General features: G+C 49.8%; 2 protein-coding genes across 2 annotated transcripts; one reads left to right on the top strand and one right to left on the bottom strand.

Moving 5' to 3' along the window:
• The first annotated feature begins 1,165 nt into the window (after positions 1-1,165).
• LOC124670776 (non-specific lipid transfer protein GPI-anchored 15-like) lies at positions 1,166-1,847 on the top strand. Its single transcript, XM_047207252.1, has 2 exons — positions 1,166-1,526; positions 1,615-1,847. The coding sequence occupies exons 1-2, from the start codon at positions 1,166-1,168 to the stop codon at positions 1,845-1,847; spliced, it is 594 nt and encodes a 197-aa protein (XP_047063208.1).
• A 545-nt stretch (positions 1,848-2,392) lies between these two features.
• Positions 2,393-3,994, bottom strand: LOC124676066. Its single transcript, XM_047212146.1, has 5 exons — positions 3,629-3,994; positions 3,345-3,438; positions 3,212-3,249; positions 2,999-3,134; positions 2,393-2,920 (listed from the first exon to the last, which is right to left on the bottom strand). The coding sequence occupies exons 1-5, from the start codon at positions 3,938-3,940 to the stop codon at positions 2,508-2,510; spliced, it is 993 nt and encodes a 330-aa protein (XP_047068102.1). The 5' UTR covers positions 3,941-3,994; the 3' UTR covers positions 2,393-2,507.
• Positions 3,995-15,651: the final 11,657 nt, after the last annotated feature.

Here is a 15,651-nt window from a genome sequence, read left to right as displayed (position 1 = left end):
ATATTCCTTCTTGTTGTTTTCAAAAGATGTTTGAAACTAGGTTTTTTTTGGAATACTTGCAAATGTTTTTATTTTGAGAAATTGAGTGGAGATAACATCTTACAGGTCCACATAGTTTTGTTAATACTTAGTTTAAAAGCATTTGTCTTTTATATGAAAATTAGGGTTTCGGGTCTCTTGCTAAATAAAAAGGCTTTAAATAAGAGTTCGGCCAAAATAGAAGTTTTACGAAATAGCTTTGATAGTTACTTGTCAAATCATGATCACAATAGCAACTTGATTGTGTTAGTCCGCAATCTTAACTTCAACAAGGTAAACAATGAATAACTCCCAATAAAACAAATAAGAGCAAATTGTCAAACAGAAAGTTTTTGTTACCTCCAATTTACAATGTCTATCCCTGTTTGCAAAACATATGAACGAAAGATGTGCTCTCTAGCCTAACAAACTAAAAACAGGCCTTGTTTTTATCCCCTACAAGTAAAACGAGTGGCCCATAATTTTTCTCCTGATGGATGCCATGAGAACAATGTTTATTAGTACTATTTTTACGTTTCATGCACATAATGCCATAAGATCCAAAGTTCAAACTCGGTGTAGTTTTATATTATGCTACATTTCATCATTTATTTATTTTTTATGTTGCCAAAATTGTGATGATGATATGTTCCCTTTTTCTCCATGGTTGGACATCATTTAATGGTAATAACATAGTTCTATTAATAAGAAAACCTGGGAAGGACATTTATTCACCATATTTTGGTATGAGATTAAAACTTGGTTAAATTCCTGATGGGTTATATTTGGCTAGGACATTCTGGTCAGCAGTTTCATGTGGCCGGTAAGAGTCAATCCCACTTCACATTAAACCCCTACCTACAACAAGGTACAAGCACCATTCTCATGCAACCACTTCCCCAACGCAATCCCAACGCTCGAATTCACACAAAACTACCCATCCTCACGCGGCTCTTCACGCATTATCTAGCAAGCACCGAACCATAAGACATGCAACGTTCCTCTTCAATCACAGAAACCACTTCCTCATGAAGCACGCCATTGCCATGCATCCCCATTAATTCCTCCGATTCTATAAAACCCATAGTAGCCAATAGCTCGATCAGATCAACAAGCAAATTTGCAGAAAGAAGTGTAGTATACTAGGATGGCAACAATGGCGGCTTCCGTTACAGCTTTCTGTGTCGCGCTGCTGCTGCTGGCTTCCATCCCCGGCGCTCACCCCGCGCCGGTGCCACAGACGACCGGGCCGTCGACGTCCAGCTGCACCACCGAGCTCTTCCGCCTCCTCCCCTGCCTCTCCTTCCTCGACGGCGCCTCCGCCGCGCCGGCCGACACGTGCTGCGCCAACCTGGGGAGCATGGTGCACGACGAGCCGCTCTGCCTCTGCCAGGCACTCAACCAGTCCGGCCCCGAGAGGCCCCCCGTCAACGTGAACATGTCCCGCGTCGTGGAGCTGCCTCTCCTCTGCCGCCTCGACCTCCCGACCACCGCCGCCGCCTGCGCAGGTAACCATTCTCTTTGTAGTAAAATGCTTTTCTTCTGTCGGGAATCTGCTACTCACTAAAATCCCTCTCTGAATTAACTATCCTGAAGGGCTTCTTCCAACTGGACCAGCATCGACGCCGCCGGTGAGCACGCCTCACCCGAGCGTGAACTCCACTGTTCCATCGACGCCGAGGCCGGTGCCACCGACGCCACCACTGACGACTGTCTCACCGAGTACTACCAACCTGGCATCGGGATACAGCAGCGGATCCAAGCTGATAGCTGGTGCCCTTTCTGTCGCACTTGGTTTCATCGCCCTGGCGTCAGCTCTAGCTTTCTGAAGAGCTCTTCTGGATTTGATGCAGATTAGAGTTATGTCGTAGAGAAATTTAGGTGTTCTATCATGTTTTTCTTAGCATCTGTAACAGAAAAAAGAATGTAGCGGTTGAAGGCGTAACAAGTCCATCAGGATGTCCGTCTGAATAAGTTTATTTCCACTGCATTTTGGCAACTGAATTCTCGTTCCAACAAGAATACTTGACAAAAGAAAAATCTGGGCAACAACTGCAGGATACCGCCATGCACATATTTTTTTCAAATGTATACCATTCAGTAGTAACATCATTCATATAATCAACAAAATCGGAAGGAAAAAAAACAATATAGCGCAACCAGCTAATCGCCTAACCCTTTTTTTCTCATCTAAGCACAAGAGAAATTTAGTTGTTCTATCAGGAATGTTTTCCTCAGCATCTGTAACAGCAAAAGAATGTAGCCTTGAAGGGGCACATGTCCATCAGGATGTCTGTCTGAATAAATTCTTTTCCATTGCATTCTGATAACTGACTTCTCGTTCGAACAAGAACTTATTGACAAAATAAAATTCTGGGCAACAAATGCACGTACCACATGTGCACCATTCTTTCAAATGTATACCAGTCAGTAATTACATAATCCATATGATCCCTACAAAAACAAAAGACAGCACACCAGCGAATCACCTAATCCTTTTTATCTTCTAAGCACAAGAGGTAGGCAACAATACCAACAACTGGGATAAACCTGGCAACATTCACAAACTCTGTAGCTTTTGGTTTCACGTTCTGAAGATTGCCTCCAATTAACCATGGCTGGAATATCGAGTACAACAATATGTCCCACAGAAACGCATAAGCAAGCCGCTCGGTCAAGACATAATCCTGGGCATACTGCCACCGGTCCAAAATGCCTCCAAAGTCGGCATCAGCACGGCCGAAGAAAGCCCAAACAATGGACAAAACGCAGACCAAGCCGCCGGTTATGCCTACAACTGATGCACCTCTCACCATAACTGAGGCCAATTTTGATGCCTGCGGCGGAGGCTGGTCCTTATCAGGATCGTTGAGCCGGATGGCCATGTAGGGAATCAGGAAAGCTACATGTGCAAGGAAAACAGATGTTAGATAGAACGAACAGTTCTGCCGTTTTACATTTGGGTCAAGGTAGATCATACTATTTGTGAGGAACATCTGGCAGCCCCACAAGACGTCAAGCGATCCCTTGTACCGGTCCCTTCTAGCATCCGTGAAGAGAAGTGGCGCAAATAGCAGTGTCCAGGCAATCACAAAATTGAACAATCCTTCAGCCATCTAAGCAAGCACGGCCGAATTAGGGAATCCGTACACACACTGATAGCATCGTGATAGAAATATGGACGGCTTCTTACTGGATGAAGGACGGGGGATTCGAGCAGGTGAACTCCAGCTGCACTGCCCAGCAAACTCACCAACATAATCATGACCGTAATGCTGTGAGTTTCAAATTGATGCACATTCCAGAATTTTGAAATCTGGGCGTACCAGAGTTGATCAATGGCAGGATGAAGAAGAAGTTGAGCGACAGGCCGACAAGGTCAGTGATCGTGGCTTGCGAGATAGCCCATACCGGGTCGCCCTGCATCACGATGGTAATGAATCGACGATTGGCTAATGGCATGACTGGTAAACACTTATGCTACATGGTAAGCAGATCGGGATGATGCACTAACGATAACTAGTCTTTCAAAGAACGAAGTGTAACAAAGTCCCCTTGCATTGAGCTAGCGGCATGCAAAGAAGAGAAAAGATTTGTGTTCGGTACGGACCGGCGCGTACGGCAGGAGGAAGAGCCAGATAATGTAGGCGGCCTCGGCGCCCCAGAGCGCCGCCTGAAGCAACACGCGCGTGCCCTCCCCGTCACTCGATGATACGCCTCCCCCGCCGCCACGCTTGGCCGCGCACGGCGGAGGGGCCGCCCTGGCCCCTGCTCGCCGCAGCGAGTGGACGACGCACGGGGAGAACCTGACGGGCGAGAACGTCGGCCGCGCCGCCGCGCGATAGGGGAGAACGGGAGGGGCGAGAAGCCGGACGCGGTGGGAGGAGGCGGCACTGCAGAGGAGGAGAGGGAGAGCCGCCATGGCCGCCGGCGAACTGAGGTCGGGTCAGGGCGGGGCGGAGATAAGGGCTTTCGGACGGGCGAGACGCGGTGGCGCACGGAGGGAGTTGTCTGCAACGAGCCCGTGTATACGTGGCATTTCTGGCGCGCCATACTGCAGCGACAATAGAAAGTTCTTTTTCGAAAAGGCCAAGCCTCAGAGTTTCAAATTCAAACTTTACAAGGGTTAAAGATCAACCATCATCTAATCTCTTAGAAAGACGTCAGACACTCAGCTGCATTTACAGGTCATATGTGTTCGATCAGTAGCGGAGCTAAACCAAGCTCAATTAAGTTGTGTTTGGCACTAGAGTTTTAGTAGGGATTAGTGGGGATAATCCTCACCAAAATTTAAATCTCCACTTATTTTAAATGCATGTTTGGTGTTAGAGCATGAGCGAGTTTAATTCCCGTTTATCCTCCTTTTTCCTCAATTTTAGTGTATTTTTCTCAATCTTCAATACTCTACATTTACCTAGTGAATTGGGATGAAGTTTTGTAGGAATTAGGTAACAACATAGATTTCACCCAATACTTTCCAACTAATCCCTACAACATTCTAGTACCAAATAAGAACTTAGAGTGAACACCCTAATAATAACCATCGCAATGATCTTAGGCAAACCACCTATTGATCCATCACAATTAAGGGGCTACCCCCGTGGATATTTGTTTTTTCGATAAAGGGAATATATTAATATCAAAATGATACCAATTACACCCAGCCTCTACAACAACGCACCACCCTAATGACACTACGGATGCACACAACCAAAAAAAGGAAAAGAAAACTAAGAAACAAAAGTCCAGCTACAGTATCTCGGGCCTAACAACAGCAATACATCCACCGCCAAGACAACACCTGAAGTACAGATTCTCCAAAAACGACGCCTCCAAGAAGGGAACAGTGCCTTCTTATCCCCTTCTTCCATACAGTAGTGCACCGCACACAGGATGTCACTTCCCACCGTATGCAATACCATACTTTCAAAGGTAGTTCCCTCATGTGACCCTTAGGCAAATATTACATGGTCGACATCATGCAATATCACAAGATAAAACTAACATACAATCATAGTACAAAGCCATAAATCATGTTTATTCATATCATAATATATCTAGGGTTTCTCCATCTCTCCCCAAGAACAAAGAAACTACTCGCACATGAAGGCAATCAACATGATCTCAAACATATGAATGGAGTATGATAGTACAATTGAATACAAGATGAGATCCACACTAGGGATTGGATTGCAACCGAGTAAACAAAGGGGATTGGTGTTGGAGACGGTGTTGATGATGATGATGATGATGATGATTGATGGTGTGCAGTTGCCGTGGGAGTTGGAAATCCTTGTGGTGTAACTTTTCTTCAGTTCCCCGGCAACGGCGCCAGAAAATATTCCTGGTAGTTGTTGGGAAACCCCGAGAGGAAGGTGTTATGAGTATAACATCATTTTTTCCCTTAGTGAGAAACCAAGGTTTAATCGACCAGTAGGAGAAATGTGTGACTTCTGAAGGTGTTTCTAGCTGACTATTGGCAGGGCGCACTACCGGCGTCAACAACAACGTGGAACGTGCACACAACACAACGAAAATACTTTGCCCCAACTTACAGTGAGGTTGTCAATCTCACCGGTTTACTGAACACAAAGAATTAAATGTATCGAGCGGAAGAAGATGTTTGCAGTAATTAAAGAGAACAGAGCTTGCAGTAAGTAAACGGAGCAAGCTTCTCTCGTACAGAGTGGCACATGCTAATTACTTCTGACGTGCCACTCTGTACGAGAGAAGAGCATCTTGCGTCTAATGGATAGGGACATCATGGTATCTAAAATAAAGGAATCCAACTTCACAACCTAAAAATTGCTAATACTAGCCTATCCACGGTAGAAAATTTCACTCTTGTGAAATAAAATTTTCAGCTCAGATAGTTGGTCAAAGATACAAATAATCAATTACATTTTTCACAGCTTTCTCTAAGTCATTTCCATGAAAATAATAGTATGATCCGCATATTGAAGTAGCGATACCCCTCCCTCAACAATATGAGGAAATTTTGGCTTCGAAAATTATGGCGCAACACATCGCCAAACTGTAAGAGGGGCATGGAATTTGCAGCAACCTTGAACGTTCCTTTTTGGATAAAGTTGATACTGAGTGTATCCAGCCTTTCCAACTTAATATCAAGAAATAGTCAAAATGTCGTTGGGTCGCTCGTGGGGCGACTCTGGGGCGATCGACACCTACCCCCAAAAAAACCCTAATGTCGGGCATCCCTGGCCACTGCCGTGGGCGTCGGTGGTGGTAGCGGTGCCCTGGCCATCAAAGACAGTGGGGAAAGAATGACACACCCCTATTCGCACTCTACACGTGGTGAAGTGGAATCAGCGGGTCACGTAGGGGTTGGCGCGCCGTTTGTTCTGGCGCGGTGGCGGGATGGTGCTCTAGGGGAGCGGCGAGCCGTGGCAGCGGTGCAACATTGGGGGCGTGGCGCCTGGCGATTGGCGGTGTCCATCTAGGTCCGATATGGGCCAAAGGGCCATGGCTGTTGCGCCTAGTTTGTGGCTGCCATGGCCGATGCATCGACAGGGCGTTGCCTTGCAGCGGCCGACTCGTCCATTGCCCTATCTCCACCGCAACGCTTCTTATTGTAGTGCTCGTGGGCGTGGTGGCCACTGTCGCCCTCGATATGCTAGCCTAGCTCAAGTGTTTCCGGTGGGTTTGGCTGCCGGTGATGGCTAGTAGCGCCTGGTTGCTGGTCGGGCTTCGGATAAAGGTGGTTCGGCTACGGAGCTTCGAGCACCAAAGAAGTCTATCTTCTTCATGCGGCCTCCTTAATCTGGCCGCCGTACGAGTTCCAATCTTTCGCTTGAAGGTTTCAATAGTTTGGAGCAGGATGCTACTGGTTAATTATCTGGAGCAGAATCGATGCGGTCGTGCATGTCCTTATCTTAAGCCAGAATGGCGACATGTGGCGAGGCACGAAGCTTCGCCTTCTTTTCGATGCCACGGGACACATTTTAATATAGATTTCCATGAAACGGGCAGAGGTGGAGAAATTTGTGGGGGCTATGACTAGAGAATGGCAATGTTGGAGAGGGTCCTGGTAGCAATGGAAACAATGCAGCACAGGTTCTTCCTATATGTCGGGTGTTTGGCGACTTGCAGCAACATTGGAAAGTGGAGATGGCAGCACATGTGGATTGCATTTTTGGTTGTGCTCCTTGAGTACAAGTGAAAACCTAAGATCTACCCTTCATTGGTTGTACCTTGCAATGGTCTTGCCGAAGACATTGTTTTGGAAAATCAGGTTATCTTCAGGGTGAAAATCCAAGATCTTCGATCGGACGACGACAACACTTGTGCATTGTTCTCTTTTTGGTGGCATTGCTCTTTTTGGAGAATCTCGTTTGGTGTCCGGGTGTTGTCTTCGGTGGTGATTAGAGTGATGCTTGTTGCGAGTGGTTCATCACCGCGACGGGATTTTTGTTTTGTTTTTTCTCTTTTTATTTTTATTTTGTATTGGATGTTTACAACCCTGACGTTTGTAGACATCTTACTGATGCACAGGCAGCGTGTAATTGATACTTTCACGATAATAATATATTCTCTTAAAAAATAGCCAATACATAACGGATATACACAATCAACGAAAACAAAAGAAAAGAACATGGCTTGCCAAAAACGATTAGTGTCCTGCTGCTGTAGAAACTTTTGAAATGTACCGATCACTAGGCTAACATTTACCACATCTACGATTTTTCACCTAGGGCGTTTTTGGTAGCCTGGGCGCCCCTTGTCTCGCATCGGCCGAGCATTTTTCGGGCCGTTTGGTTCCGTGGGCGCACTCGCTTTGTTGCATAGCATGGGTTTTAAAGCACCCCTGGGACAAGCCCCGGAGGAACGCCCAGTTTGACAGTTTCTCCAGGGACAGGTCCTGGCGAGAAGAAAATCGACAACGCCGTTTGCGTGGGAGCTCCGCCTCGGCATGGCGGGAGAAGCCAAAATCCCAGTGGCGTTGCACAGCAAAGGTAGGGGTAACCTCCCTCTTCGGTTACCCTCTCCATTAGCCCCCTCCCAAATTTGCAATCCCCCAATTTCCTTACCGATGGCGGACCCAGATCTGGCAGCGCGCATCGAGCTTCGGTCACCAGCGCCGGACCAGGGTCCTTGATACGTCTCCGACGTATCGATAATTTCTTATGTTCTATGCCATATTATTGATGATACCTACATGTTTTATGCACACTTTATGTCATATTCGTGCATTTTCTGGAACTAACCTATTAACAAGATGCCGAAGTGCCGATTCTTTGTTTTCTGCTGTTTTTGGTTTCAGTAAATCCTAGTAACGAAATATTCTCGGAATTGGACGAAATCAAAGCCCGGGGGCCTATTTTCTCACGAAGCTTCCGGAAGTCCGAAGGAGAGACGAAGAGGGGCCACGGAGGGGCCACACTATAGGCGGCGCGGCCCCCTTGGCCGCGCGGCCCCGTGGTGTGGGGCCCCCGTGCCGCCTCTTGACCTGCCCTTCCGCCTATAAAAAGTCTCCGTGACGAAACCCCCGGTACCGAGAGCCACGATACGGAAAACCTATGCGAGACGCCGCCGCCGCCGATCCCATCTCGGGGGATCCGGAGATCGCCTCGGCACCCTGCCGGAGAGGGGAATCATCTCCCGGAGGACTCTACACCGCCATGGTCGCCTCCCGGAGTGATGAGTGAGTAGTTCACCCCTGGACTATGGGTCCATAGCAGTAGCTAGATGGTTGTCTTCTCCTCATTGTGCTTCATTGTTGGATCTTGTGAGCTGCCTAACATGATCAAGATCGGAGCAACGATCGGGATGTGATTTCACACATTGTTACCCCTCTCGCGTCGCTCCTCCTGGCGACCGGGAGGGGCAAACCCTAGCCGCTGCCGCCCCGTCCGCCCTCCCCCCCTCTCCCTCCTCGTCGCCCCTCGAGCTGCTGCCGGCCAAAGGCCGCGGCGCTGGTGAAGGGGGCGGCGGGGATTTGGCCCTCGGCTGCGGTCCCCGGCGCCAAGCACAGCCGCATGGAGGAAGGTGGCCAGGCTGGGCTTGCCGGGCCGAGGCCGCTGCCGGCGACGCTCTCCACCCCCGACGCGTCTCCCCCTTGGTCGGCGACTCCGGCAGCCGCTCCTCCGTCCGTGGCGGCGGGTGGCTCTCGGGATCTGGCGGCTCGGTGGCGGCGGGCTTCGGTGCTGGAGGGGCTGCTGGTGGTGGTCTCGGTGGGGACCCTGGACGCCGGAGCGGCGGCTCCGGATGGTGGCAGCGGTGCCGTGTTCTTCGCGGCGAGCGGTGGCCCGTCGGGCGACGTCGTTACCTTGTCGAAGGCATCATCTTTGCCCGTCTTGGCACTACACTCGGCGGGTTTGGGATGCGCGGCTGCCGGTGAAAACCGTGCTCCGACCTCGGTTGGCGGACGATGGCGACGTGTCACGCCGCTACCTTCTTGAAGGCATCGTCGTCGCGGTCCGCGGTCTCTCACTCGTGCTGCTCCGGGAAACCCTAGGTCCGGGTCTCCCGGATCGGACGATGGCGGCGCGCTCGCGTCGTTCTACCTCTTGGGGCATCGTTTTTGGAGCGAGCTGCTGGATGTTGGCGGATGTTGGTGGAGTGGATGGTGGAGCCGTCCGGCGTCATGGTGGCATCGACGGCAGGTCTTGCAAGGTTAATGCGATTATCTCTCTTGAAGATGGAGTCGAGGAAGACGGCGGAAGCAACTCCTGTGGCGTGGGCGTTGGCGTGCGCTGAGAGTATGCTTGACTGGATGTGCTTCTCACCTGCTATTGGGCGGTTTGGGAAGGCATTTAGTTTGGATGATGTGAGTTGGTGTATTGTCACCCTATACATCCTACTGTAGGTATAGTTAGGTTGCTTCGAGAGTGATCTTTTGTATTGTTTCTTGTAAGGCTTCATGAATAATCTAATAAAAAGCCGTGTGCATCCTTTGGATGCAGAAGCTGGGGCGATTTTTTCCCCCTTTTCGAAAAAAAAACATGATCAAGATCATCTATCTGTAATTCTATATGTTGTGTTTGTCGGGATCCGATGGATAGAGAATACTATGTCATGTTAATTATCAAGTTATTACATATGTGTTGTTTATGATCTTGCATGCTCTCCGTTTCTAGTAGAGGCTCGGCCAAGTTTTTACTTTTAACTCCAAGAGGGAGTACTTATGCTCGATAGTGGGTTCATGCCCGCATTGACACCTGGGACAGATGATGAGAAAGTTCTAAGGTTGTGTTGTCGTCGTTGCCACTAGGGATAAAACATTGGCGCTATGTCCGAGGATGTAGTTGTTGATTACATTACGCACCATACTTAATGCAATTGTCTGTTGTTTAGCAACTTAATACCGGAGGGGTTCGGATGATAACCTCGAAGGTGGACTTTTTAGGCATAGATGCAGTTGGATGGCGGTCTATGTACTTTGTCGTAATGCCCAATTAAATCTCACTATACTTATCATGTCATGTATGTGCATTGTTATGCCCTCTCTATTTGTCAATTGCCCGACTGTAATTTGTTCACCCAACATGCCTTTATCTTATGGGAGAGACACCTCTAGTGACCTGTGGACCCCGGTCCATTCTTTAATACTGAAATACAAATCTGCTGCAATACTTGTTTTACTATTTTCTCTGCAAACAATCATCTTCCACACAATACGGTTAATCCTTTGGTACAGCAAGCCGGTGAGATTGTGTTGACGTCAGAAACCCACTGGCGGGCGGAGACGGGCAACACCGTAGAGCCGGGAACAACTAGGGCTGCGGCTGGCCCTAGTCCCTCTGAGCGACGGCCCGCAAAGCCTCCTGGTCGCACGCACCGATGTTTATCACAAGGGCGTGCCACCTGACCTATACCTGGTCAGGAAGGTGTGGATGATGCCTCGCTTAGTTTCTGCAGGGCACACACGTAAACGTTAAATACGAGCCTCGATCGGCTCTCGAGTTATCCCGTGAATCGGCTCAAAGAGCCGATCCACCCATGATTCGGACGGGGTGTCCGAATATATGGTGGTCCTGCTTGATCAAGGTAAAGCTAATGAGATCTACGACGATTTAGGGTTTTCACCGCATAATCGGATCATCCTACTCGGGTTCGGGCCTCGCGCTCGCGCACGGTGACCGTAAGCCGATCCTAGACGAGGCCTAAAAACCAACACGAGGTTGATCCCCGGAACATCCGTTCTAGGACTAGCAAACGCCACCCTACACGCCGCCGGATCCTCCGCCCCTTGTAAGGCCTAACTATTGCAGATATTAAACTAATCCTTGTAGAACAAGGAGCAATCGTAACGGATCAGATCTACTAAACTATGATCAAGCGGGTGCCGCCCCTACACCTAAGGTAGGTGTAAGGGCGGCTAGACATGCAAGGGTTGCACTACGAAAGCATGTAATATGAAGAACAATGCTAACCCTAACATGTCTAAGATAACTACGTTGCTCGCCATCAAAAAGGCTTCGACACGAGCAACGCATGAACAACGTAGGCAGGCTTAGTGCTGCCTAGATCGCAAGATGCGATCTAGGCAGCATGATGCTTACCGGTAGAAACCCTCGAGACGAAGGAGTTGGCGATGCGCCGAGATTTGTTTGTGGTTGAACGTTGGTTGTTGTTTATTCCATAAACCCTAGATACATATTTATAGTCCAGCGGACTTTCTAATGTGGGCGTGCACTAAACCGTGCACGAGTAAGATTCTAACTTCTAAACTAAGATGCGATCTAATATGTTACGTATACACGGGCAATTAAGCCCAATTTGGTATAAAAGGCCGATTCACGTATTCCTTCTATATATATTCTTCACGTCCATCTTGATCGCGGCCCACCTCTCGACTTGGTCAAATTCTGGTGATAACACATGCCCCCCTGGTTTTGGAAATGACATTTCCAAAATCATTACGCTTTCTTTCATCGGGTCATGTCATGGCAGAGCAGAGCTGCCGCAGAATCCCCATCATGATGCCTTGCCCCTTCCACTTCTCCACGTGGCCGTAAATTTTTCCTGTTGGGCAACACCTCCTCGGAAACTCGCCGTGGCATTGAATCTCTCCCATATCCCCTTTATTTAACCGTTCTAAACAGCTTGCGTCTCCTTCGTCCTTCTCGCATTAGCACCAAAAACCCTCTGTGCCGCCATGTCTTCTTCCTCTTCCTCCGAGTTTTCCTACGGGTCCGACTCCTCCCCGCGAGACGCCGCCGAAATTCGTGCCCCGGAAGACCGGGACGAGGAGAGCCATGCCTCCTCCATTTGGTCCGAGGACGACAAGTCCTTGACCAGCGGGGATGAAGATCTTCGCTCCTCGCCGATGGGGAACTGGAGCCCAAAAGTGAGGACGACCGCTCTCTCCGGGACGGCTGCCCCACCTCTGAAGAAGAGGTAGAAGAAGACGACGACGACGACGACTCCCTCGAGGGCTACCCGCCGGCGAAACGCCTCCGCATGTGGTGGGACGACGACAGCAGCGATGATGAAGACGGGGATGAAGCCCCCGTGGAGGGCTACGGGAGTAGCGACGAGGAGCCCATCGGCAGCAGTGCCGATGGGAGTTCTGAGGATGACGATGAGGGCAGTGATGGCCCGTAGATTAGGATCTAATAGTATAGGCCTAACAGTAGTAGATTGGTCAATAGACCCTTCTTTTGTTCTTCCCTCCTTGAGCAATCGGCTCCCCATTGTAAGAAATCCCCATATTAATGAAGAATTCCCTTAGCTTGATTTCGCCGATTTCTTTCATGCTGAGTTTGTCGACTGTTGGCCTAATCCATGCTTAGTGACTGATGGTATGCATCAGTTTCATGATAATCTGCGAGACGGGCCAATTTAGCCATCCCTCCAAGCTAGCTGGCTTCTGCCGATGACGATGACACAGCCGATCTTGGCAAGCTGGCGACTTGATGTTTGAGCCCTGGAACCGTCTTGGATGCTCAAACTGATGACTCTGTAACAGAACACCGCTCTCCAAACCAGTTGTGTCGCAGGGCTAGCCGATTCCAACCAAATCGGCTCCCTAGAGCAATGACCTTTAGGGCGAGCTGCCCCCCGAGCCTTAGTGAAGGCGAACCAGACACATGTGCCGACATGAGCCTTAACTCATGACGTAGCCCCAAGCAGAGAACCTTCAAGGTGAGCTGCCCCCCGAGTTTCTTCAGTTCTTCCTGCGCCTTGTCAGTTAGATCGGCTCCTTTCCTTTGGTGGATCTGATATGCTCCATCCTTGACCTGATCTGCACGTCCAGGCTGCTCTTGGCCTTGCCCTTGAAGAGAAGATCCGAGCTCTTATTTCTCTTGAGTCGATGGCCACGCACCGGCTTTTATATCCTTAAGTCGATGTCTGCTGCATCGGCTGTGCTCGAAAAATTTCAAATTTTCAGATTTTTATTTTTTACGGCCGACTAGTGCATCGGCCCCCATATTCCAATACCCATCACCAAAAGATGAGATGCTTCCGTTACATATCCTCGTATTTTATCCACCTGAGTGCCCCCCCGAGCCGATTCTGTCAAGAGAATTGATGGTATCGGCTCTGTTGGATAACATGTTGAACCCAAGCAGAACGGTGGGTGAGGATAATTTTGGCCGATTGCTGGAATCGGCCTCCATGTTGCTTGCTCGACGAAGGTTTTGTAAGTTCCCTTCATAAATTTTTTGGGGCCGATCACAAGGATCAGCCTCGCCACGTTTGCTCATTGATGTGCTCTTGCTACTCGCTCAGGCCGGTAGACCGAACCAGCCCAATCTCTGATTTTATCATGTTGGTGCGCTTGCTGTCGTCCACCTTGGATGTATCGTGTAACCGTGGAGCACTGAGCTTCGTCGGAAGAACGAGCACCATGTTTGTGCCAGCCGATGTTTCATCATCGGCTTTCCTTTGCTTGGGGCGCCACTCCATCTTCCGTGGACGACCCTCTTCATCCAGGGTTCGCTGAACCTTTGCCGCCAGATCAGGCCTTGCTTTCCTCAATGTATGCAAGTATAACCTCTCGGCTTCTTCCAGGCCGCGCAATCGTTGAACCCTGCGTTTCTGGGAACGGCTGAGTCCATCGGTGGCACCACCTTGGCCGGTGGTACTGTCTTCTTCTTCCCCCTCGTCTTCTGAATCTTTGAGATCTTCCAACCGAGGGGACTCAGCTCGTTTGCTCTGTGGCGGGAGAGGTCCTAAGCGCTCGAACACGGACACGTTGGCTGCCTCCTTCTTCTTCCGGTTGCATTCTGGGCAATTGCCGATTGTTGGCAATCGGCTCATTCCTGAATCCCAGCAGTGCCTGAAGAAGGGACAATCCCAGTGACTGTCCTCGTCGCCTTGCTCCCTTGCCTTTCCCTTGGCACAACGCTCGTGCTCCTCCTCATCGCGATTCTGCCGACGATGTCTTCTGGCTTCTCTGGCCAGACGAACTCTTTCATCATCATCGCTGGACCGTCGGCGTTGGTCGTACTGACCCACATATTTGTTGAGGAGGTGATCAGAGAGAGGTCGCTGATATCTCATGTTCTTCACTTCTCCCTCTGTGACGTAGCGCTTGCCGTCTTGGCGGAGCCGATCGCGTGGAGCGGCTTCCTCTGTATCTTTGCTATGAGAGCAGCTGCCCTCATCTCCATCCTTGCCGGCGTGGTGTCCAAGATCTACCATGTTGATATTGCACAGAAACCCAGTCGGCACCCTTCATGGCAAGCATACTCCACCATGTTCACGGCGGGGAAGGGCTGGGTATCGACCTTCATGGCGTACTGGTTGAAAATTAGACGCCCGTTCTCTATCGCCGCTTGGATGTGCCGACGCCACACCCTGCAGCTCGTTGGTGGCATGGGAGAGCGAGTTATGCCATTTGCGTATGGCTTTCCATTCAGCTCTTGCGCCGTGGGGAATTTGAGACCTTCAGGTATCTTCAACTGCTTTTCCTTGAGTAGGAGGTCGAAGATTTGCTCAGTCTTGGTCACGTCAAAATCAAATCCCCTGGGCGGGCCTGGTGGCTTTACCCATTTGCAGGACACGGGGGTTCCTCCCCGAGTCCACTCAGCCACTTCTACTTCTTGGTCTCCCGCAGGAACTTCGTCCCTCCTCTCGCATCGACCAGGGCTACTGCACGCTTGAACTTGTCTTGGTACAGGTCCGGGTGGCGCTGTTCATATGCTGAAAGTTTCGAACCACGTGCGCCGGCCGAGGGATAATCCGCTTGGGAGGCCATGTCCTTGAGCTGTGTTGCAAGGCCTCACTACTGCCAACTCAATCTGCTTCCTTTTCAGCTTATACGAACCGAATAGCATCGGTTCCTAAGATTCCTGAAGCGCTGGATGTATTCGTCACGCGTTTCTCCATGCTTCGACGTAGTTGTGCTAGATCGGCAATGCTAGACTCTGAAGCTTCGAATGATACTCGCTCATGGAACCGCTCTTCCAACTGCTTCCAAGTTTGGATGGAGTTCGGTGGTAGCGATGTGTACCACCCGAAAGCCGATCCTCGTGAGGGACCGTGAGAAGAACCTCACGCGCAACTCATCCGACGCTGAGATCGTGCCCAGCTGTGCCAAATATCGGCTCACATGCTCGATGGAGCTGGACCCTCCGACCCACCGAACTTTGTGAAGTCCGGGAGCCGATATTTAAAAAGTGCTGGGATCAGTCAGCAGCATGCTTGAGGCCTAATGCCTTTCTG

This window comes from Lolium rigidum, chromosome 7, assembly GCF_022539505.1.
Source record: "Lolium rigidum isolate FL_2022 chromosome 7, APGP_CSIRO_Lrig_0.1, whole genome shotgun sequence".
In the NCBI taxonomy this organism is placed as follows: domain Eukaryota; kingdom Viridiplantae; phylum Streptophyta; class Magnoliopsida; order Poales; family Poaceae; genus Lolium; species Lolium rigidum.
The sequence above is the reverse complement of the archived record's forward strand: the minus strand, read 5'-3'. Positions and strand labels throughout refer to the sequence as shown.

Bases quoted from the DNA above. Each gene is read 5' to 3' on its own strand.
- LOC124670776 (XM_047207252.1), top strand. From the start codon at position 1,166: ATGGCAACAATGGCGGCTTCCGTTACAGCTTTCTGTGTCGCGCTGCTG. The intron at 1,527-1,614 runs GTAACCATTCTC...ACTATCCTGAAG, and splicing joins CACCGCCGCCGCCTGCGCAG to GGCTTCTTCCAACTGGACCA.
- LOC124676066 (XM_047212146.1), bottom strand. From the start codon at position 3,940: ATGGCGGCTCTCCCTCTCCTCCTCTGCAGTGCCGCCTCCTCCCACCGC. The intron at 3,135-3,211 runs GTAAGAAGCCGT...GTGCTTGCTTAG, and splicing joins AATCCCCCGTCCTTCATCCA to ATGGCTGAAGGATTGTTCAA. The intron at 2,921-2,998 runs GTATGATCTACC...TTGCACATGTAG, and splicing joins CCAGATGTTCCTCACAAATA to CTTTCCTGATTCCCTACATG.